This window comes from Coptis chinensis, chromosome 4 (assembly GCF_015680905.1).
Source record: "Coptis chinensis isolate HL-2020 chromosome 4, ASM1568090v1, whole genome shotgun sequence".
In the NCBI taxonomy this organism is placed as follows: domain Eukaryota; kingdom Viridiplantae; phylum Streptophyta; class Magnoliopsida; order Ranunculales; family Ranunculaceae; genus Coptis; species Coptis chinensis.
Window position 1 is genome coordinate 89272362 of NC_141459.1, and position 23586 is coordinate 89295947.

At 36.0% G+C, this 23586-nt stretch overlaps 1 protein-coding gene and 1 pseudogene across 1 annotated transcript; both read left to right on the top strand.

The window, feature by feature from the left end:
* The first annotated feature begins 640 nt into the window (after positions 1-640).
* LOC147505505 (uncharacterized) lies at positions 641-3270 on the top strand (annotated as a pseudogene).
* A 2498-nt stretch (positions 3271-5768) lies between these two features.
* Positions 5769-14896, top strand: LOC147505506 (uncharacterized). The gene is given in 4 exon segments (XM_086605569.1): positions 5769-8375; positions 14054-14369; positions 14461-14706; positions 14709-14896. Coding segments are annotated over 4 exon segments (2862 nt in total). The 5' UTR covers positions 5769-6263.
* Positions 14897-23586: the final 8690 nt, after the last annotated feature.

The following is a 23586-nucleotide window of genomic DNA, read 5'->3' on the forward strand; positions in this document are numbered from 1 at the left end:
ATTTTGTTCTATTTTTGTCTTTACCTGTTTAGTTAGTTAAGGCCCAAGCCTAAAATGTCTAAATTAGGCCTGAAGTTATAATTAAACTCCTAACTGCTAACTAATTTGACTTAGCGTCGTAAATATTTTTTCGGCCCATCCAGCTTAATTTAATTTCCTACATTCTATCCCACCGCATGCTATAACGATAACCCACTCATGTATGTAAGCTGTTAACTCGTGGTAGCATCTAACGCAGAAAAGCCACTAACCGACATTTTGTCTAATTTTCGCATATGAGTTGCTTACCTCACGTGGCTTATGAGTCGGATTTAGGTTTCATTAAGTTATGTAAGTTTGAAATGTAAACCCGACCGACCAAGTACCTAATTGTCCCTAGGTTTGATATGTAATTTACAAAAATACCCTTAACGAGAATTTGAGTCTTTACATATTAGCTTTAAATATTAGTTACTATTGTTCTCTTTCTTTTACGTTCTCTTTTGTTCATTTAATTTTGTTTTTGAACCATATTAATCGTATTAGTAGGGTGCTTTTGAACTTGAGTTTTGAAATCAAGCCTTCGTGCTAAAACTGTTTGACAAAATTCCTATGTGAAATGCTCATTCTATTTTATTCGGAGTTTCGACATAGAGTTATAATGTCTTCTCCTGGTTCAATGCCTATTGATTCAACTTCGACACCAAACCCAATCTCAACCCAAAGTGGAGGCCGAGGCAAGACTGATCCTGCATGGGCATATTGTCGAGAGGATTCTACCTCCTCAAAAAAGGGAAAGAATTTGATATGTATATATTGTCAGAAAATTGTTAGGGGTGGTGGTATCAATAGAATCAAACACACTTGGCATGGCTTAAAGGCGAAATTGAAGCATGTCGTAAATGTCCTTCACATGTTACATTCCAAATGAATTCACACTTGGAAGAAACTGCCAAGAAGAAAAAAAAAAAAGAGAAAAGTTCAGGAAGAGTATTATGGGTCGGGGCTAAAGGATCATGAAGAGCAAGAGTACATGCAAACAGATGAAGATGTTCAAGAAACTCCACCATCATCTGTGCCACATATTTCTAAAGGAGGAGGCGTTTCTACTAAAGGAAGTCAAAGTAAACAAATACCCATGACTGATAGTGGAAGGAAATTTAACTAATTGGCTTTTACTTTCCTCCGAGGACTACTCCAGGTTCCCAGCCAACCATTAGAAGTGTACAGCAAAGTAAGGAGGTGAAAAAGAGATGTGACCTTGCAGTGTCAAGGTGGATGCTTGACACTTCGATTCCCTTTAATGCTGCTAATTCAATGTTTTATCAACCTATGTTCGACGCGGTTACATCTTATGGCAGTGGCTATAAGGGACCTGGTTTCCATAACCTTCGTGGGCCTTTGCTTAATGAAAATGTTGAAGAGGTTAGAAAATTTGTCGATAGTTTTCGCAGCACATGGAAGGAAACTGGTTGTACAATCATGGCTGATGGGTGGACAGACCAGCGTAGGAGAACCCTCATCAATTTTTTGGTGTATTGTCCTTGTGGTACTGCATATTTGAAATCCGTTGATGCTTCTGATGCTTCTAAGACAGCACCTATGCTATACAAATTATTTCGAGAGGTGGTCTTATTTGTTGGTGCAGAAAATGTGATGCACATTGTAACTGACAATGCTGCAAATTATGTTGCTGCTGGGAGGTTGTTAGAACGAGAGTTTCGCACGCTATATTGGTCACCTTGTGCAGCTCATTGCTTGAATTTGATGATGCAGGATATTGGAAAGCTAGTTGAGGTATGTGAAGTGGTGTCCCACACTTCCAAAATCACCAAGTATGTATATAATCATTGTTATCCTTTACACTTAATGAGAAAGCACACCGGTGGAAAGGAAATACTCCGTCCCGCTCCTACACGTTATGCAACCAATTTCATTGCTTTGCAAAGCATTTTGGCACAAAAAGATGCTCTTCAGGCCATGGTAACGTCTAGAGAGTGGAGTAGCTCAGCATATGCCAAGGAGAAACAAGCAAAAGAGTTTGTGAAAAATGTATTGGATCCAAATTTTTGGAAAGAATGTGCGATTATTGTCCAACTCACTGAGCCCCTTGTTAGAGTGTTGCGGATTGTTGATAGTGATGATAGGCCAGCAATGGGCTATTTGTATGAGGCTATGCGTAAAGCTAAGGAAGAGTTGCTTAAAATATTTAGAAAAAAGAAGAGAAAGGTAGATCCTTACATAGTGATCATTGATTCTCGTTGGGACTACCAACTTCACAAAGATCTGCATGCTGCTGGTTATTAGTTGAACCCAAGTATACAATATAGTGATGGGATGGATAAAACCACTGTTTTAGGGCTTTTGGATGTCATTGAGAGGTATTCCTATGGAAATTCTAATTTGAGAAGTAAATTAACAAAGGAATTGAAGACATTTAGAAATGCAGAAGGAAACTTTGGGCGGATAAGTGCTATTTGTGCTCGCAATAAAGAGATACATGGTAAGAGATTTCTTTTCAAATCTTCTAAAATACATTCTACATACTTGAAGTTTATTTGATATTAATGTTTCAATTGTGCTTGTTTATTACTTTGTTGTAGATGAATGGTGGCTTTCTTATGGAACTAGTGCTCCTAATTTACAGAAATTAGCAATTCGTGTTCTAAGCCAAACTTGTAGTTCTTCGGGTTGTGAACGAAATTGGAGTGTGTTCGAGCACATCCACACCAAAAAAAGGAATCGATTGGAGCATCAAAGGCTTAATGACCTTGTTTATGTTCGTTACAACCTAAGATTGCAGGAAAGGTACACATGAGTTTTACTTCTTTACTGCTATTTTATTATTTTGCTAAACTTTGGTTCATTAGTTGACCTCTAAGGCTCTAATGGTGTATTGCAGAAATTACATGAAGGGTAGGAATTATGATCCAATAGAATTTGAGGATTTTGCTGAAAATTGGGTTTTAGAAAATCCCTCCACACTTTTAACTGTTGATGAATTGGAAAGTTTTCGGCAAGATTTATAGGCATGCACTCTTCAAGCTAACTTAAGCAATGGTAATTCACTCATTCCAATGCAATGTTTAGTACTTTAGTCTTTTTTATTATGAGAAATACAAAACTTAATAGTTTGTCTTTGTCTATTCTATTTGAACCTATGTAGTTGAGATTTTAAACTTAGATGACTTGGATGGCATTGATGACAATGATGATGGTGGAGATGAAGCTAGAGTTGAAGAGGAAAATAGAGATGCAGTTACTGATCTTAATACTAATGCTCAAGACTGAGTTGTTGGAGATGATGGAATTACTGATCTCACAACAAATGTTCAAGACTGGGTTGGTCAAGGTGGAGGTGTTAATGGAGTTGTTAATCCATCTTTTGGTACCACATAATGGAACAATTTTAATCATGCATAGATTCATAGTGCACTTGGCAGTGTCCTTACTGTTTGAGCTTTCTTTTAAAATGATTATACTACAATTACATAGCAAACATTTGTGTTTTTGTCACATTTCAAATAGTTTCATAACTATTATTATTTATTAAAAATTTAATTAACAACCCGCTGGTTGGACCAGTGACCCAGTGGCCCAGACCGGCTTGGGTCTAATAAGTAATAACACTGGAATTACTGATCTCACAACAAATGTTTAAGACTGGGTTGGTCAAGGCGGAGGTGTTAATGGAGTTGCTAATCCATCTTTTGGTACCACATAATGGAACAATTTTAATCATGCATAGATTCATAGTGCACTTGGCAGTGTCATTACTATTTGAGCTTTCTTTTAAAATGATTATATTACAATTACATAGCGAACATTTGTGTTTTTGTCACATTTCAAATAGTTTCATAACTATTATTATTTATTAAAAATTTAATTAACAACCTGCTGGTTGGACTAGTGATCTAGTCCCTAGACTGAGTTGATGCCCGGGTTGGGTCTGATAACACTGGAAATAAGACCAAAAGAAAATGAAGTCCCCTTGTGGAGTTAAGTGAGGTCACGTGCTTTGGTCTTTAATTAGCCTTTTAAGTCCTTTAAAACCATAATTAGCCTTTAATTCCTTTAAAACCATTAGAAATGAAGTCAGTTATCTAGGATTATAAATTTGGAGGCCCATTTAAGGGCTGAATTGGAGGCTGTATATTGGAGTGGTCCTCCAAATTTGAAGATAAAAGCCCGGATACACCCCGTTGGTGATTCCCTTATACGTATGTTCCTATTTCCAAATTCCAACTTTTTAGGGAGTGAGTTTGGATGTATAGTAGGCAGATCCTTACATCCCTATCCTAGTCCATCATTATCCCCCTGTTCAACACTTCAACCTAAATTTACTGGGAAAAACTAGCACAGCCAACTAATAATGCCGATATGTAGGGGTGGAATTTGAGCTATGTGAAAAGTGAAATATCAAGTATGAAACTCGACATCATTACCAACTCAAAACAGTCAAAAATCTTTGGATTCCCGGTTTACTGTCATCCCGCGCAAGCGCGCGCAACCTTTGTAAAATAAGTTGACGTAGAAATCGAAGTCAAAACTACCGCGAAATTTTCAATTCCCTTCTTTTGGCTCTTCTTGCTGCCAAAATTGAACATTATTTTCGCTCTCTCTCCATTAATTTCAAGGTTGAGAGATTCACTATTAAATGAAAATTGAGATTTCAAACTGAAACAAAAAATTTCACTCTTTCACTTAAAAAAAATGAAACCTCTCAAAAATAAAATGCAAATTCAATCTCACCTCCAAAAGAACCCAAACTCGCCATTAGAAATACCCCCCTCTATCTTCATAGCTCAAGCATCTCTCTTCTCCCACTCCCTCTAGTCTCTATTCAGTCTATTGTTTGCATCAATGGAGCTTAAATCTCTTTATGAACACAACAACAAAGAAAACCTCCCTCCTCTATGTTCCAAGCAAACCAACCCCATTTCTTCCATCCACAAGAAGAGAATACCCAGAAGGCCTCTTGAAGACATTACCCATCTCTTCTACCCATCTATTCAACAAAAACCATCTTCAGAAAATATTAAGTCTTGTTCTTTATCTAGTTTGGGTACCTTTTCAAATCCTCGGAAGGGAAAAGCAATTCAAGTTAATACTGATTCATTGCGTAGAACCCGTTCAGAGTCTTTGAGGAAAGGCTTTAGATAATGAGAAAAAAATGTACTGGCAAGAGAAGTTGTGTGTGGGTTGGGGAGAATAATGAGATATTCACATTGTTCACCATTTAAAATAGGACGTTGAATGGCTTTTTTATACGAAACCAATACATACATTAAAGAAGTGTAAAACTCATTTTGTTTAGATTTTAGTTATTTACAATAATAATAACTTGTTGAATGATGTGATACAATTTCTTTTCTTTAGGGCATCTCCAATGGGGGGTGTAAAATTACACTTCCACCTAGGCTCCACGTAGGTGCCATTAAGATTTTACACCTCTAATTATATAGACAGATAACTCATAAATATCCACATTCTATACTTTCCAATGAAAAGAGTGTAAAAAATTTCACATTTTCCAAGTGACGCCCCTCTTTAATTTAAATGGGACGCTTGTTGAAGTTAAAAAAAAAATAAAGTGAGTGGCGTACAAGTTTTAAGTTAAGACCAGACGTTATTTTTGACGTCAGGGCTTTTTATTACCATATTATCTCTCTATTATTAATACACTATTACCTAGTTTAACACCCCCATTGGAGGAGAGTTTTTTGATATTTGAGGTGTAAAATTTCCACTCTATACGGTTTACACCCCCCATTGGAGATGCCCTTACCATATTATCAATTTATTTTTCAGTCATTCTTTTCCGGGCAATTTCTTTTCAATGTTTGCTTCAAATCTTGAAAACCATGAGAGTAAATTGGAGAACGATTGCTTTCTTTCTTGTTGATTCCAAGGATCAACAATTGCCAGACGTATTTGCTGAATATAATTGACTTGATTAAGAATTCAACACGAATATTCTGGCATGCAACTCCTAGCATTAGTAGCCATAAGTTACACATGGATGCAAAAGAAAGACTAACTCACAGCGTAGTCCAACATTTTCCACGTCATGAATTCCAATTAATGCGAAAAGACATTTAACTGTCTAAATGCCAAAAGTCCAGATGTTTGAACGTTGAACGGTCCTTATTACTCACAAGTCACAACTAATCCAAATTCCAAACTCTTTCCCGGCAAAACCCAACCCTTCTTCATCTCCTCACCTCAAGACTGGAGAAGAAGAAGAAGAAGATCAGCCTCATAGTAATAGACCGAACCTTCAAATGATCGATATACCCTCCAAATTCCCCTTCTTCGTTCTTTTCTTCCTCCATCTCTTCTCTCTACCCTTTCCCGTCAACTCTCAATCCATAAACCAAGAAGAAACAATTTTACTGAAACTAAAACAACAATGGAACAATCCACCTTCAATCAGTTCATGGAACACATCCAAGTACTGCAACTGGACAGGTGTCACATGTACAGACAATTCCATCACTGGACTTACACTCAGCAACATAAACATCACGGACAAAATACCACCCTTCATTTGCGACCTCGAAAACCTCACTCACATCAACCTCTCTTTCAACTACATCCCAGGAGAATTCCCAAAAGCATTTTACAACTGTTCCAAACTTCAAACTCTAGACCTTTCCCAAAACTACTTCGTTGGTCCAATTCCAGCTGATATCAGTCGCCTTTCTACGACGCTACAATCTTTGAATCTCCAAGCGAACAACTTCTCGGGTGATATACCAGCGTCTCTAGGCAATTTACCATATTTAAAACAACTCTTTTTAACTCAAAATCAGTTCAATGCAACTTTTGCAAGGGATATTGGTAATTTATCGAATCTTGAGGAGCTTGGTATTGCTAATAATAGTTTTCTTCCCTGGGAAATTCCCAAGGAGTTCAGCAAACTGAAGAAATTGAGGTATTTATTTATGGCTAATACAAATTTGATCGGCGAGATTCCGATTGAAATCGGTGAATTATTCGATCTTGAACGATTAGATCTATCGAGGAATACTTTGACAGGGGAAATTCCCGATAGTTTGTTTTTATTGAAGAACTTAACATATTTTTCTCTATATGAAAACGAATTATCGGGTGAGATTCCTAAAAACATTGAAACGATGAAACTGGTCGAGATTGACCTTTCGGTAAATGAGTTGATCGGAACTATACCTGAAGGTTTTGGTAAATGTCAGCATTTGATGTATTTCCAGCTGTTTTCGAATCGATTAAGTGGAGAAATACCGGCTAGTATTGGTCAGATTCCGTCGTTGATAGGTACCCGTCTTTTTAAAAACAATTTGAGTGGCATTTTGCCTCCAGAGTTTGGACTACATTCGATGCTTGAGGAATTTGAAGTGAACGAAAACCAGTTTACTGGCAATTTGCCAGAGAGTTTATGTGCTAGAGGTGTTTTGGTTGGTTTGGTGGCCTTTTCGAATCAGTTGACTGGAGGTTTACCGAAATCGTTTGAGAACTGCAGTAGTTTGTCGGCTGTCCAGCTTTATAATAGTAGGTTTTTGGGTGAGGTTCCTGTTGGATTCTGGTCATTGAAAAATTTGTCAGTGGTGATAATAAGCGATAACGCCTTCTATGGCGAGCTTCCTAAACGTTTGTCAATGAGTTTGTTACAGTTGGAGATCAGTAACAATAGATTTTCTGGTAGAATCCCCTCGACGATCAGTTCTCTATTGGTGTTCAAGGCTAGTAACAACCTCTTTGCAGGTGAGATCCCACAAGTATTGGGCAGTGAAGGAGGGTTACTCACTGTTCTCGATTTATCTAACAACCGTTTATCAGGAGCCATTCCACCTGAAATCTGGGGTTTAAATCTCGCTTGGCTCAACCTCTCTTCGAACAAATTCACTGGGAGGATCCCCGTCGGATTAGATAATTCAGTGTATGACAAAAGCTTCTTGAATAACAAAGGACTCTGCGGTCGCAACTTGCGCAGCAACTGCATTTCTAAACCCCAACTCCTCCCCATGATTCTAGTTCCTTCTGGAGCTATTCTGCTAGCAGTGTTCCTGGCTTTGTTCGCATTCAAATGCCACCAGAGGAGAATGCACGGAGGAGATCTTTCGTCCTATAAGCTGACCTACTTTCAAAAAGTAGACTTCACAATATCAAACATATTATCTAACTTGACTGAGAACAATCTGATAGGAAGTGGAGGTTCAGGAAAGGTATACCGTGTTGAGACAAATCGGAGTTCTGTTGCTGTTAAAAAGATTTTCAGTAACCGGACCTTAGATCTGACACTGGAAAAAGAATTTGACAGAGAGGTTCAGATCTTGGGGACGATTCGCCATTCCAACATAGTGAAGTTGCTTTGCTACATTTCAAATGAGAAGTCGAAGTTTATAGTCTATGAATACATGGAGTGTTAGAATAGTTGTATGAACACAGCAACTAAAGTAGAACAGAAGGAACAGTAGCAATGAAGAAACAAGGACGGCAGATGAATCGGGAATAACCAAGGCTTTTGCGGATTTAGTCCTTAAGGAAAGATTTCACCCCTTCCAATGGTGCGTAAAGGCAAGCAATGATGGCGTTTTCCTCACAGATTCAATGGTTAACAATGTTTGATCGACTTTGCACTAGAACGCACTACCTTCAGAAACAAGAATATAATTTCTCAAGGCGGCGGTGAAGAAGAAGAAAAAAAAGGGCTGGTTTGAGTTTTACGTTTCTCCGAGTTGAGTTTCGATCAAGCAAAGTCTATTCTCTCTATGGACTCACATAAAGTCCTATTTATAGAGGTTAGGAGGAAGAGAGACCAACTCTAATAGAACACCGAAACTTGCCGCTCAAGAAAAAAGGCAAAACAAGTTTAAGGCTATTGGTCAAACCACTACCCACAATAGTAAGCCCAAGCCCGGGCCGAACCCTACCCGATGTGGTGGATAACCAATGTGGGACTATCTACTATGCACTAAAGTAGAGAGAACACCATTTGTTCATCTCCTCCACTTTGCACCACACACTAGTATTTAGAAATACACAAGAGATTCCAACAATCCCCATTATTTCAAAATACTAATAGTCCCCATTATTTTGGAATAGAATATTACAAAAAAGAAATGGGTTAACGAAATGCCGAGAGAATCGAAAAACAATGCATAAGATAAGATCTTGGTGATTTACGGGCTTGAACGGTCATAGGGTAACATGTCTTATAATACGTGAAAGTGGTGGATTTAAAAATCTTTGAACCAACATTCCCTTATAGTAAAATAGAGGACATGCACCCACATTTGCTCTTTCATTATATGCCCGTCTCAGGGCGATTGTTGCTTTTTTGCCCCTTCAAACTCTGTGTTCCATGAATGCTCTAGAGTACTTGCACGAATACTCATAAGAACCGACCAGTTCTACATTCACGTAGGTGGATATCCATCAAGTGTACATTGCAGGTTAAAATACAATATCTCATTATAAAAAAATGGACTATGGATTCCAATAAGAGTAAAATAACTCATCCTTTCTCATTGCAATTCAAGTTATACTAAGTATACAAAAAATGCTATCTAGTCATAAGGTGGGACGTCTCAAAGAAAGACAATAGCATACCGGGTTTGGCGAGGTGACTTGTTTTTCCCTTTGAACCTAATTCATGGGATCTCCAATCACATAGGTGGGGTTGACCTTTCGAGTAAATGTTAAGCCTCTATCTAAGGCAAAAGTCCCATCCCCCTCGACGTATAACCACTTGCCTCCAAAGAAGTGGTGCGGTTAGACATGTGGCCAAACTAAGTCCAACCTAACATAATCTCTAGTAGCTGCTTGATTAAGTTATAGCTCAACTTACATGTATTCTTTTCCCATTGCACATAAGATAACATGTCTTAGCTATTGCAATGAGACAGTTGCAAAACATATACACATCAGGAGGCTGTTTAGAGCCAATGAGAAGATTTGCCAAGAGGTTGCTAACCCACTCGGCATCATCACATGCCTTTTCTAAAGGCGATTATTTTTGAATGATATCCAAGATACTCAATTTCCACCAAAGGTAAACACATAAACATTCTTTGGATCCGGTTTATAACATATTACCCTTCTAACAATGATGGAAATCTACTAAATAATCCATAATCAATGGCTCTGCTATAGTACTTGGATAATCGACAATATACATCAAAGTTCCTTATAAGGACACAATGGGTTATCAGTTCAATTATGCCATTAATGTAGGCAATGTCATGTCTCACATACATTATCCATCAAGTACAATTGGCTACCATTGATATTGACATATTTAGTATGAGAAAACACAAGGAGATTATTTTTCATAAGATGGATATTTGCCACAAAAAGATGTTAACACATGCTTACTATCATAATACCCATACTTTTCAATGAAAAATATGGCTACTAAGTGCTATAACAATATAATGAGACCAACATGAGTTTTAATTCCTATATTCACGGTCATTCAATTCTCAGAAGTGCCCGAAATTCCCTATACCATCCGCCGGTCCTGGTTTAAGGATGCGATGTGGCCTTCAACCATATTCAAACGTCAACATCTTGACAATGGACTCCGCTAGATTCTGAGAAATGAGTTTAACAACATAATAAACTATCATTTTCAATGACGGTTTATGATGTGTTTCAAATAGAATTTCTCTGTCTCATACACATTCTCAATGCTAGCACTCATGATATTAAATCATCTAAACAAAAGAGATTAACACATATGTCTTGCTTTTACTCTAAAGAAAGTACACATTTTTTTTATCAACAACGGTACTTTGACATCCATATGACACTAATATGTTGTTGAATTGCTCATTCCATTTATAGGCTTGAATCAACTTATACAAAGATTTAACTAAATTATATACCTTGACTCATCGGTACTATTTGGTATCAGTAGTTTCGACAACCTTTCAACTAGAGTCTTTAGAATTCGTAGAAGAAATTCTAGTTATATGAGCAAGGTTTCAAAATAGTATAAATCTTGTCTCGATTGAAACCCCTTGGCTATTATTATTAACATTGTATTTTGCAATACAACTATCACATTTTAGTTTTCTCTTAAAGATCCAATTCAACCTATAGATCCCCCAATAAATCAAGAGTCCGGTTTAGAGGAGTTGTATCCTTCAAAAAGGACACTACTCATGCCGAAACAACTTCCTTATAGGTTAATGAATCTTCCTCAAGAAACATATAAACATCATCACCGTGAATGGTGGAAATATTCATTGATAGTCTTCCAAATTTCTTGTGCAGAAATAATGGGATTATCTTATGTAGTTCATTATGAACATTCAACCACTTTATGCCAATTTCTCAGAAAACACAACCTCAAATAAAATCAGCATATAAGACATTCAATAATAGTGTGGTATCTACAAAATTGTTATCACTCAAGACAACTGAAAACAAACATCACTATTATGAGTTTCACCAATGAACATCTACTAGATAATTCTAGGTCTCAAAAAGACTTCTTTTAGATTCATTCACAATAGCCTTGGCAAGACACCCCCCACATTTTGAAGCATTTTTGGATAGGCCCAAGACTTTTCCATACTTTGTAGTTCAATGTCTTTCCAATTATCTTGTGAGATGAACTATGGTAAAACAGTGTTATGCATATAGGTTACCACCCCCCACAGTTCAATAGTTACTCAACCTAATCAAACTTACATGTAAAACACATTATATCGCTACAAACACTAAAAGAAACAACAACAATAAAATGCACTCTTATGACAAGAATATACTTTACTCAAGTCTATGATTCTGGATCATATTAAACATAGTCATATTATGTTCATGTTATCTATATGAAAGGAAATCCACAAAAGATTCTAATGAATCTTAAAGAATAGAAGAATTAGATGAAAAGGGTTTTACCCGAGATAATATCATTATCATCCTTCTTTTCATCATTCAACATTCCAACTGTCATAGGGAGACAATCCACGCACTTGTACATCACCTTGGCTATTTATCCATAGTCATAGGAGGATAATGCCTAATAAGACAATCTACAAGCGTTACATCTCCTTGTCTATGGAGGATATTGTCTAATTAAGAAGACAAACCATTACCTTACATCTCCTTGACTAAATTAGGTTTAAGAGGATATTGACTGTTTCCCATATTGTTTCCTCTCATAGACAATGATGCTCATTACTTAATAATATATGACATGGTTAAACTTCATGTCAAAGTTAAATAATGCATTCATGCCAAACATGGTAAATATCATATCATAGGTTCAGGAAAAGTAAATTTTAACTGTACCCCTCACAACAAAAAGTATACGATATTTAAGCAAATCTAGCCACTGAATATGCAAAACAACTGAGGACTCCACCTCCTCTTTTTACATGAGCTCAAGTAAGATAGAATACCTTATCAACAAGACCTCAAGTACTACCACAACATCTAATGACTCAACCCATTAATGTTTTCAACTAGAAAAATTTACCAATAAACTATTATTAAGTTTAAAGTAAATCCACGATGATTAATATCCAAAACTAGCATGCTACACAACTTTAACATATGCTATATTGGATATAAGCTACAAGTTACTTCATCTAACATGTATTTTCACAACAGTACAATTATAATCATCGTCTAACAACACGTTTACTCAATAAAGGTAAGCAATTATGCAATGAATACATTATAATTACTATCTAAGATTTGAGTGTGGTTGATATTAACTATCTTAAGGTCTCTCTTAGACCATCTACATACATCTACATATGTACAAAGAAAATTAATATTAAACTACTTCTAGTCAAACCAATTAATTTCTTAGTGATAAACACGTATAATTTGTTGACTAGGTTATTAAAGAAGTTTAAGCTTAGGGATTTCCCTCCTAAGAAAACTAGCATGCAACTCAAGGCAAGAATATCACCATATAATCAAACCAAAAGAATTGCAAAGAGTGAAAGAATACGATACCTAACCGATTGAAAAACCGGATTACCATATTTTTCTCATTCTAGAAAAATAGTTCAAAAGAATTGTAATTCTAAACCAGCTCAGGACGAATTGGGTATCAAGCCTTATACCACTGGAAAGCTCTTTGAATCAGCTATCCAACACAAGAAGCGGATTGCAAAACCGAGCTCTGAGCTAAAAGTTATAGCAGTTTCCGTAACGAGTGACCTTGGCTGTCAAAAAAGACGAACTTTGACGTTTTTCTTGATAGAAATCTCATATTTGACTCCCATAAACGTAGGAGAAAGGTCTACAACCATATAGGGTTTGATAAACCACAAAAGATCAATAAATATTCAATCTTTAATTGGTTTCCCTACCAAAAACGAAATTATTATAAAATTTCTAAAGTCATAACCCAATAACACAAACAATAACTCAAAGTAAAAGACTTATCTTTTGATTGTCGATTAAAGCACTCTCCTTTGTTCTACTACAAAACTCTTTCCTTAAGATTGTTAGAATAGTTGTATGAACACAAAGAACTAAAGTAGAAACGAAGGAACAGTAGCAATGAAGAAACAAGGACCAAAGATGGCAGGAATAAATCCAAGGCGGATTTAGTCAGCCTTAAGGAAAGATTTCGCCCCTTCCAATGGTGCGAGAAATGCAACAGTGGCGTCTTCCTCCACAGGATTCAATGGTTAACAGCAGCCCGACTTTGCACTAGAACGGACTACCCTCTAGAACGGCAATATAACTCTCTCGGGCGGCCGGGGAAGAAGAGAAGAAGAAAAATTTGGTTTGAGTTTTCTGTTTCTCTGAGTTGAGTTTCTGATCAGGTCTATTGTCTCTATGGACTCACACTCCTATTTATAGAGGTTAGGAGGAAGAGAGACCAACTCCTAATAGAACACTGAAACTTGCTGCTCAAGAAAAAGGCAAAACAAGTTTAGGCTATTGGTCAAACCACTACCCACAATAGTAAGCCCAAGCCCAGGCCCGAACCCTACCCGATGTGGTGGATAACCAATGTGGGACAATCTACTATGCACTAAAGTAGAAAGAACACCATTTGTTCATCTCCTCCACTTTGTACACACACACTAGTATTTAGAAATACACAAGAGATTCCAACATGGAGAACCGCAGCTTGGATCGATTGCTCCATAGAAAGAAAAGGGCGCCACTTCTTACCAATTCAATTCGCCGTTCTGTGCTGGATTGGCCCAGGAGGATGCACATTGCAGTAGGAGCTGCCCAAGGCCTCTGCTATATGCACCACAACTCCTTTCCATCAATCATTCACCGAGATGTGAAGTCGAGCAATATTTTGTTGGACTCTGATTTTAATGCGAAAATTGCAAATTTTGGCCTTGCGAAAATGTTGGGAAAGAAAGGGGAAGCATATACAATGTCCTCCTTCGCAGGCTCTTTTGGATACATGGCTCCAGGTACGTGAGGCTAGTTTAAAATATAAACCACTTTCCCCTTTCTCTGGTTTTTTATGATTCCCTTCACTCATTCTTCTGATCTGGGTTCCAGAGTATGCTTACACAACCAGATTAACTGAGAAGATCGATGTTTATAGCTTCGGAGTAGTGCTCTTGGAGCTAGTGATCGGAAGGGAAGCCAAAAAAGGAGATGAACATACATGTCTAGCTGAATGGGCGTGGCGTATGTTCCAAGAAGGCAACGTGATTGACAGTGCACTCGACGAGGACGTGAAAAAACCTTGTTTCTTGGATGAAATGAGATTGGTTTTCAGATTGGGGCTAATGTGCACTGGGACACGCCCTCAAGTAGGCCTTCCATGGAAGTTGTATTGCAAATTTTTCAGTCTGGCTCTTTAATAATGGTCTACAAAGAAAATAAAGTTCAGATTGAGAATAATGATGTTGCGACTACTCTTCTGAATGCTACCACTGACGACTTCGCTAGTGAAAAAGGAAATCAGAGGAAGCAATTTTATAGCGTGTAATGTTTGAGCGTTCTTTACATATCTTGTTTGAGATGACATGGCTGTGCAAGACAAAGTCAAGCGAGTCTTGGCTCCAATATCCCTTTTTTAATATCTACTATCTACTATCTATATACTAAGGGTGTGTTTGTTATGATGGAAACACTATGGAAAGGAAAGGAAAATAAGAGTGGTCCACCTTTTCCATAGTTTTTAATGCGTTTGTTTACCCATGGAAAGGAAATGGGCTTTTCCATATGGAAACAAATGGAAAAGGTTTTGTTTCTTTAGCTAACCCCTGAAAATTTTGTGGAAAGGAAAGGAAAGGAAATAGATAGATAGGGACTTACTACTAATACACCCCACCCAACAATACAATTATTCCTTTCCATAGCTTTTGCAAACAAACATGATTATTCCTTTCCACAGTTTTTACTTTCCTTTCCCCAATTTACCAAACACATACCATTTAAAATTATTTCCTTTCCATTCCATTCCATAGTGGACCACCCATTTTATTTCCTTTCCTTTCCATGCGTTAAAATTTAACAAACACACCCTAAAGCAGAGACCTCTAGGTGAGATTTTTCTCTCTCCTAGGTGGCACTCTAATATCAAAGTTTTTGAGTATGGTACGCCACGTGGCACTCTAATATCAAAGCTTTTGAATCTAATTGAAACCCTTCCTACACTAATTGAAACACACGTTTAATTAAGGAATACAAGTCTAAATCTGCTAAAATATAGGTCTAAAAAATCTACTTAATTTGTATTAAATATACGTTTAACCCATCTGCAGCTTGGGTCCAGGCTTGGAAGGAGGCACTGTTGAGGGCCGGAATTTGAGTTCCCAACTTGATCAGCATGGAGAAGGTGTTCCACATCCAAACTATCGGTTTTTGAAGTGCTTAACTTCAGTGCTGTCAATCACTTTTTCTACAGCTACAGAAGATGGTGATTCTCGGTTAATGTCAGGCAACTCTTCTGTCATTCTGCTTCCAACTTTTTCTCTCTGCTTTGTTGGGTTAACCATTACTAGATGTTGTCTGACATTGGTAACCTGCAAATTTGAAGATGGTTATGAACGAATTTTGAAGCTTTACTGAAAAACCCACACATGCACCAAGCTTGAGAGTGTAAATGGGGCATGTTTCTGGTGAATTGAAGGTTTAGGAGGGGGAGGAAGACATGGTATTGGAGTCTAGAGGTGTTGGAGTTATAATTGGTGGATATGTAACTGGAGGTGTTGGAACATAAGGTGGAGTCACCACAAGAGGGTTGAGCACCACAATTGGTGGAGATGGTGGACTCACAGGAGGTTTCGGCAAATAAGGTGGCTTTACCACTAGAGGAGGCTTAGGTGACTGTGTCGGTGGAGGTGGTGGCTTGATGATAGGACGCTTTGCCATGTTTGGCGGCTTCACTATTGGAGATGTTTAGGGTACTGGAGGTGGTGGGCACATCTTGACTACTACAGGATGTTTTGGCACATATGGTGGCTTCACCACCGGAGGCTTTATGGGCACATGAGGTGGCGTCATTACAGGGTGTTTGGGTACATGAAGAGGCTTGACGATGGGTAGTTTCGCTACTGGAGGGGGCTTATTTGGTGCTTTTTGTGGCTTTGATTTTGTGGGATGTTTAGGAGGCAATTTTGGCGGCAACGTTGCATGTTTAGTAGTGGGGATGGACAAGGACAAGGACAAGGACAAGAAAGAAATGTGAGAATAGCACCCAATAAGTTCAAGAGGATAAATAGGAAATGAGCCAAAACAAAATTCCCCATAATGAAGATCAAAAGAATTACACCAAGCTTTTAGATTTGATATACGTTACATTTGTTATTTGTTGTGGCCTTCGAAACTTTTTGTATATATAATCCTATTACATTTTTTTTAATCATATTACAAAAGACTTAATAAACTTGAATAATATTTTAAAAATTGATATCAATCAATTATAGATGCAACTATGCATATTGTAAGAAGTGTCCTTTCTAATGACCATTATATAGTCGCGCGTTAATTCTTAGCATTCAATTACAAATTTTAATTTATATAAAAAAATGCAGTTAGAAATCACTGATGATCCCACATAGCAATAATTCTACACTACTAACACAGAAAAGCTGACACAGTTGATTGACACAATGACATGACACTGCAACATCAGTGTTGCACCATAAAGACCCACAACTGCAACATCAATATTGTACCAAAAAATATCACCGCAACATCAAAACTGTACCATGAAAACAACTCCAACATTAATATTACACTGAGAAATATCACTGCAGCGTCAATATTGCAACATGAAAAATCAATGGAATGGATGGTTTACTATGAAGAAAAGATGAGAATGGAAAATAGAAAAATAGTATTGGAAAGATGATATTTGAAAGAGAAGGAGCGTTTTGAGAGAGAGAATAGATTTTTGGCTCCTATTTTCTCCACTGCAACATCAATGTTGCAACATGTCGCGTCACTGTGTATTGACTGTGTCATTTTTCCTGTGTCAGTGTATTAGTATTACTATCCCATATAGTGAATCATGTATAATTTTTTTTTTATGGCATGTTTGCAATGACACTATAGAAGGATCGATAAAGGTTAGTATTACACACCACTTTGGATAAGCATTAAACTAACGTCAAAAAATAATTAACAGGAAATCGTACAACTGCATTGAACTAACCTTAAAGAATAATTAATAGAAAATAAAAAATGGATGTAAATGCCTTGAACTGTTCTCAAATACTAATTAACGGGAAATATGAAACTGGATGCAATAGCATTTGACTAACATAAAAAAATAATTAACGGTAAATTGGAAACTGGACATAAATACATTGAACTAACGTTAAAAAAAAGTAATTAACGGCAAATCGAAAATTGGATGTAACTACATTGAACTAATCTCGAAACAGAATATTTAATGGAAAATCGAAAACTGGATGCAACTGCACGGACCTAAACTCGAAGAATAATTGGAAATTGGATGCAAATGCACTGAATAAACCTAAAAATAAATAAATAAATAACAACAAAAAATGGAAACTAGAAGCGCACAACTGCGTTGAATTAACTTCAAAGAATAATTAACGGGGAGTTGGAAACTAGAGGCAAATGCAAATGTAATGAACTAACCTCAAATAATATTTAACAAGAAATCGGAAATTGGTCGCAAATGTATTTTACTAAACTCAAAGAATTAATAACTAATGGGAAATTGGAAACTGGATGCAACAAAATTGAACTAACCTCAAAGAATATTTAACAGGAAATCGGAAACTGGATGCAACTGTATTGAACAAACCTCAAATAATAATTCATGAGGAATCGGAAACTGGATGCAACTGCATTAAACTAACCTCAAAGAATAATTAATAGAAAATTGATCAGAAACTGGATGCAACTATAGTTAACTAACCTTAAAATAAATAAATAAATAAATAAATAAATAAAATAAAAATAATCGGAAATCATAAAGTGGATGCAACTTCACTGAACTACTACCGTCAAAGAATAATTAATGGCAAATCGAAAACTAAATGCAAACACATTGAACAAACTTCAAAAAAGAATAATTAACCGCGAATCAGAAACTCAATGCTACCATGAACTAACCTCGAAGAAGATTAATTAACAGGAAATCGGAAACTGGGTGTAACTGCACAAAACTAAACTCAAAGAATTATAAACGGGAAATAAAAAAACTTGATACAACTACGTTGAACTAACCTCAACGAATAATTAACAGGAAATCGAAGACTAAATACAACTGCATTGAGCTAACCTCAAAGAATAATTAACAATAAATCGGAAACTAGATGCAACTGCATAAACTAACAGTTAACGGGAAATTGGAAACTGAATGCAAATTGCATTGAACTAACTTCAAAGAAAAATTAACAGGAAATCGAAACTGAATGTTAATGCATTGAACTGACATTAACCTCAGAGAATAATTAACAGAAAATCGGAAATTGGTTGCAAATGCATTGAACTAACCTCAAATATTAATTAATGGGAAATCGAAAACTGAATGCAACTGCATTGAACTGACCTCAAATAATAATTAACAAGAAATCGAAAACTGAATGCAAATGCAATGAACTAACCTCAAATAATAATTAATGGAAATCATAAACTTGATTCAAATGCAATGAACTAACCTAAAAGAATAATTAACGGAAATCAAAAATTGGATGCAACTACTTTGAACTAACTTCAAAACATAGTTGTATTATATGTAGTGGGAATGTCTCGACAAGTATAATTTTGCATTTAAAATAATGTTTATCATATCTCTTTTTATATAATTGGGAATGTTTTACTATTCAAGTAGCTTCAATAATATATTCACTTCATTGGATATTCTCACAAAACTTTAATCAAACTTCTATTATTAAACAACAAAAAGAAGTCCATTTGATTATTAGATTGTTCAAATCTAAAAATTAATGGCCATTACTCATTTTACCCACCCAATCTTACGTTAACATGCACTTTGACATGTTCACATTGACGAAAGACATATATAACGACATGATCTTCTCAGTTATTCATGTTGAAATTGAATAAGTATATTTTGTATGTATACAAACAATCACCTAGAAAAAGAGAAAATACTTGGGGGAGTATTCTAAGTAGGTGAAGGCATTTTCTTGAAAGATAAATTTTTTTTTGTATTCATCGATTCATTGTAGAACATGTTCATGTGATAAATATTTTCAAGTGGGAGTAGTGTATTCTTTGAGGATATGGAAACAATCAATCTGTTTTAATTTAGTGATTTGATAGATACATATTTTAGTGATTTGTACACATTAGTAATTAGAATGACATTAGTAAGCCGAGCGATGACGATTTACCGCTAAATCATTATAAATCTAAGAAAACTATTATACAAGCTAGATTGAGTGTAAGATAATTCAATTTGAAAATTAGAAAATTACAGATTAATATCCTAGACCACAAAGTGAAGATGCTATTTCAATTTGATCCCTTAGTTGCCAAGTACTTATGCACCATAATCGCTGCTCATTAACATGTTTATTTTGAATAAAAATATGTTCTGATTCGAAAATTTGTGTGAGACATTTTGTAAAGCATTTTTAGCACGCAAAATATTTAATAGATCCCGGGTGTATGCCTGGGTCCAAAATCTAGTTTTATCTAATAAAAAGGTTTGGTGTGGAGCCGTAAAACCCATCTAAAATGTTAATTTGAAAGAATGTTGATTTGGTCAACAATGACTACTTTGTGGGTGTGGGCTCAGCTTTTATTATTCGGTTGGTTGGGGGTCTTTTGGGCCTAATTTGAAACAATGTCGTGGGCACGGGCTATATACTAGTATCTAATAAAAAGGCTTGGTGTAGGGCCATAGGCCCCCATCTTGCGGCTATAATGTTTCTCACCCATCTTGCGGCTATAATGTTTCTCACAAGTTATGACATGACAGATCCAAAGTCTTATAGGATATGTACAGTTTAAAATGTTAATTTGAAAGAGTACTGGATAATGATTGTTTTGTAGGCTGGGCTTTTATCATTCGGTTGGTTGGGGTTCTTTTGGGCCTAATTTGAAATAATGTCGTGGGCATGAGCTATATACTAGTATATATATAAGATAGAAAAGTAGTTGTTCTATATGAAGAAATCCGCCTCAATCTACTCATGTTTTCAGTCCCATATGAAGTATCTAGACAATATAATACAAAATATCGCAATATATCGCGAAAATATTGAGAAATCAGAGATGGGCATATAAATATTACGATATTCATTTGGATATATACCAGTGTGAATATCGGCGATATTTGTGGATATATCATGATATTTTGATGATACAGTGGGTATGACAATATATATCACCACATAATTGAATTTATTGAGATTTTGCTACGATATAACAAGTTTTTGTTTTTATCCACGATATTTTCAAATATAATTGGTGGTGCTGGTGGCGATTGGAAAGAAAGTGGAGAGTTTATTGCAAACCGACGAACGAACTCTAAAGGCTAGAAAAAAAAAATGTTTTCCTACTCTACCCTCTCCCACACTAGTTTGCCAAAATAATTGCAAACCAACAAATTTTGATGGCCAGAAAAAGGTGTTCTCCTTTTTCTACACTCTCCCACACCTCTCAAATCAAACTCAAACTCGATCAAGTGAGCACGAATCGGCTTTTCCAAGCTTACTACATACCGAAATCGTTTATTTATGAATTATTGCTTTGTTCAGAGGTAATTGGGTGATTTGTCAACTTTAGTCAATGTTTCATTTTTATTTGATTTTTCTAGATATCAAATCTTCATTGATGCCAGAGGTTTTTCATATCATCATTTTCCTTCTGGTAGAACACCAATCCGAAAGTGTGATTGTTGTAAGTCCTGACTTTTGATTGTAAAAGTTCATTTCGTTCTATATATGTTAATTTCATGGATGCAGCTCCTTGTTACACAACTTTAATGTGTGCATTTCGAATTTTCAACCGAGCTTTGTTTTCGCTATATTAATTTATTGAAAATGTTCCTTGTTACAACAACTTAGAGGATGTTTGGTTTCGATCTGTTGTCTTGTGTTTCGGCTTATGGTCAGTACTTTGCAATGAAGTTCACTCCTTAGTTCCATTTGGCTCACTTCTGTTTGGGTGGGAAATTGAGCAAATAGTTGACGTCTAGTACAGATATACTTCTAAAATTTCTATGAGAAACTCACTGCTACCACTTATATAAATTTGTATCTAGACAATCCTCTCTCTCTCGCCTTTTGCATGTCCTTTTTAAATTTTCGCCCCAGTTATGATCTCATTAGTGATGATTATAATTTTGTGTAATTTCTTAATTTTGAGACTTATAATTTGGTGCAATTTCTTTTACACTGGAAGATAGTTTGTTTTTGTTTTTCTATTTTATTCTCAACAACTTTGTCGTGTTAAATAATGTAGTTTTGTTTGTCAGTAATGGTCTAAATTTTGAATTGGCCGGCTATGGAGTTGAATTTTTAGTTATCTCTGTCTACCAGCTTATGTTTATGTATAGTTGTCTATGTCGCGCTCAAGTTATTGACCTGATGAGCAATGGTACGGTTGCGTTGTTTCTAGTTAAAGAAAAATCTATGTGCTAGTCTTATACTAATTAATATTTTTTTAGGTTATGATGGCCAATTCATTGTTATATTTGGTTAGCGATTAGTCTGTTTAGTCGATTCCATAGGCTTACCAAACTTTCTAAGGTGGTGTCTATTGTGTGAACTATATGGGTTGTCATTAGGTAGTTGGTACTTGAGGTCGGATGGTGAGATGGGGATGCATGAAAAGTTAGTCTCAAATAGTTTATATTTGATACGCAACTTTAAGTTTACTGTGGATCGTATTAAAATAGTTTTAAGTTATGGAGTGATATTTGAAACTTCATATCAAAGTGGAATCTTGGTCTTTCTGATTGAATCCAATTCTGGATGATAGTTTAGTGAGTCGTCTATCCAACGCAGCACGTCTCGTTCAATTTGGATGTGGGTGGAAAAAGAAATGCACTCCAAAATACTGCGCGTAAGAAAATTTTGCTAGTTAGAAAAACTGTTTCTGCACAATGTTAGACCTCAGTTTTGATATGTCTAGAAGGAGAGATAGGTTTTTGGTAAAACATGAAAACTTAAGATCCGTGAGTCTACTTTCTAACCCAATTGGCCTCAACACGTTCTGAGGCCCGTGGAGATAAATATGGCACCTAGACGTTGGGTTGACAGAAAAACAGTGTGTCAGAAATCAGTTTCTTCACACTGTGTTCGAGCCAAGTTTTCGCTTATTTAGAATGAGATCAAGTTTATTTGTAAAACATAAAGAAGTAAGTTCTGTGTGTTAGATTTTTAACGCAAAAAGCCTTGATGCTTTTGGACATCTGTGGAAAGAGTTGTGCTATCCCAAAGATATCCCGTCAGAATTTTCGTTTGTTAAAAATTAGGATTGTTACCAAGTTTGCGCTATAATTATTTCTAGTTAGGCTGAGATTGGGACATCAGGTTGTACATGAAAAAGTAAGTGTATATATCATAGTTTTCAAATAATCAAGTGAGGTATCATTTGGTTGACTGTAGGAAAAGTTATTGTATTGGTAAGTCAGTTAAAAAACCTACTGTGTTCTATTTTTCATATGCATGAACTTAATTTGAGAGATATTTCTAAAAATGAACTAAGATTTTCTTCAATCATTCTTGGATGTTTTGTACGCTGTTTGTAACCTACTTTTAGATAGTGGTTTTCATTTGGAACAACATGGTTCATAAGATAGTTTTTGGTGACCCGAAGATATAGTATAATTCATTTTTGAGCAATTTTGACTTATAGGTTCATTGTGCATCATTAGGGATAGAACTTCATTTATTTTATAGTGGTACTATTTGGAGCTTATTTTTATTCGTTTTGAGATGATATAAGTTGTTGGTTTCTTTAAGTGTAAATGTTATGATATGATATAGCGCGCAAACGTATATAGATAATGTCTTCTCGGTGTTTTGTGGTCCTAGTAGATATCCCGACAATGATGGATGCCTGTTACTGAGAGTGGACATGTGAGTCTAGCAATCCATAACGAATGCACAGACTCGAGCTCTTCCACATGTGAGTCCAGAATGTCACCAAAGTAGTAATTTGTTGTATTTCATGTACTATAATTTTATTTTGTATCAAATATTTTATTTCATGTAGTGT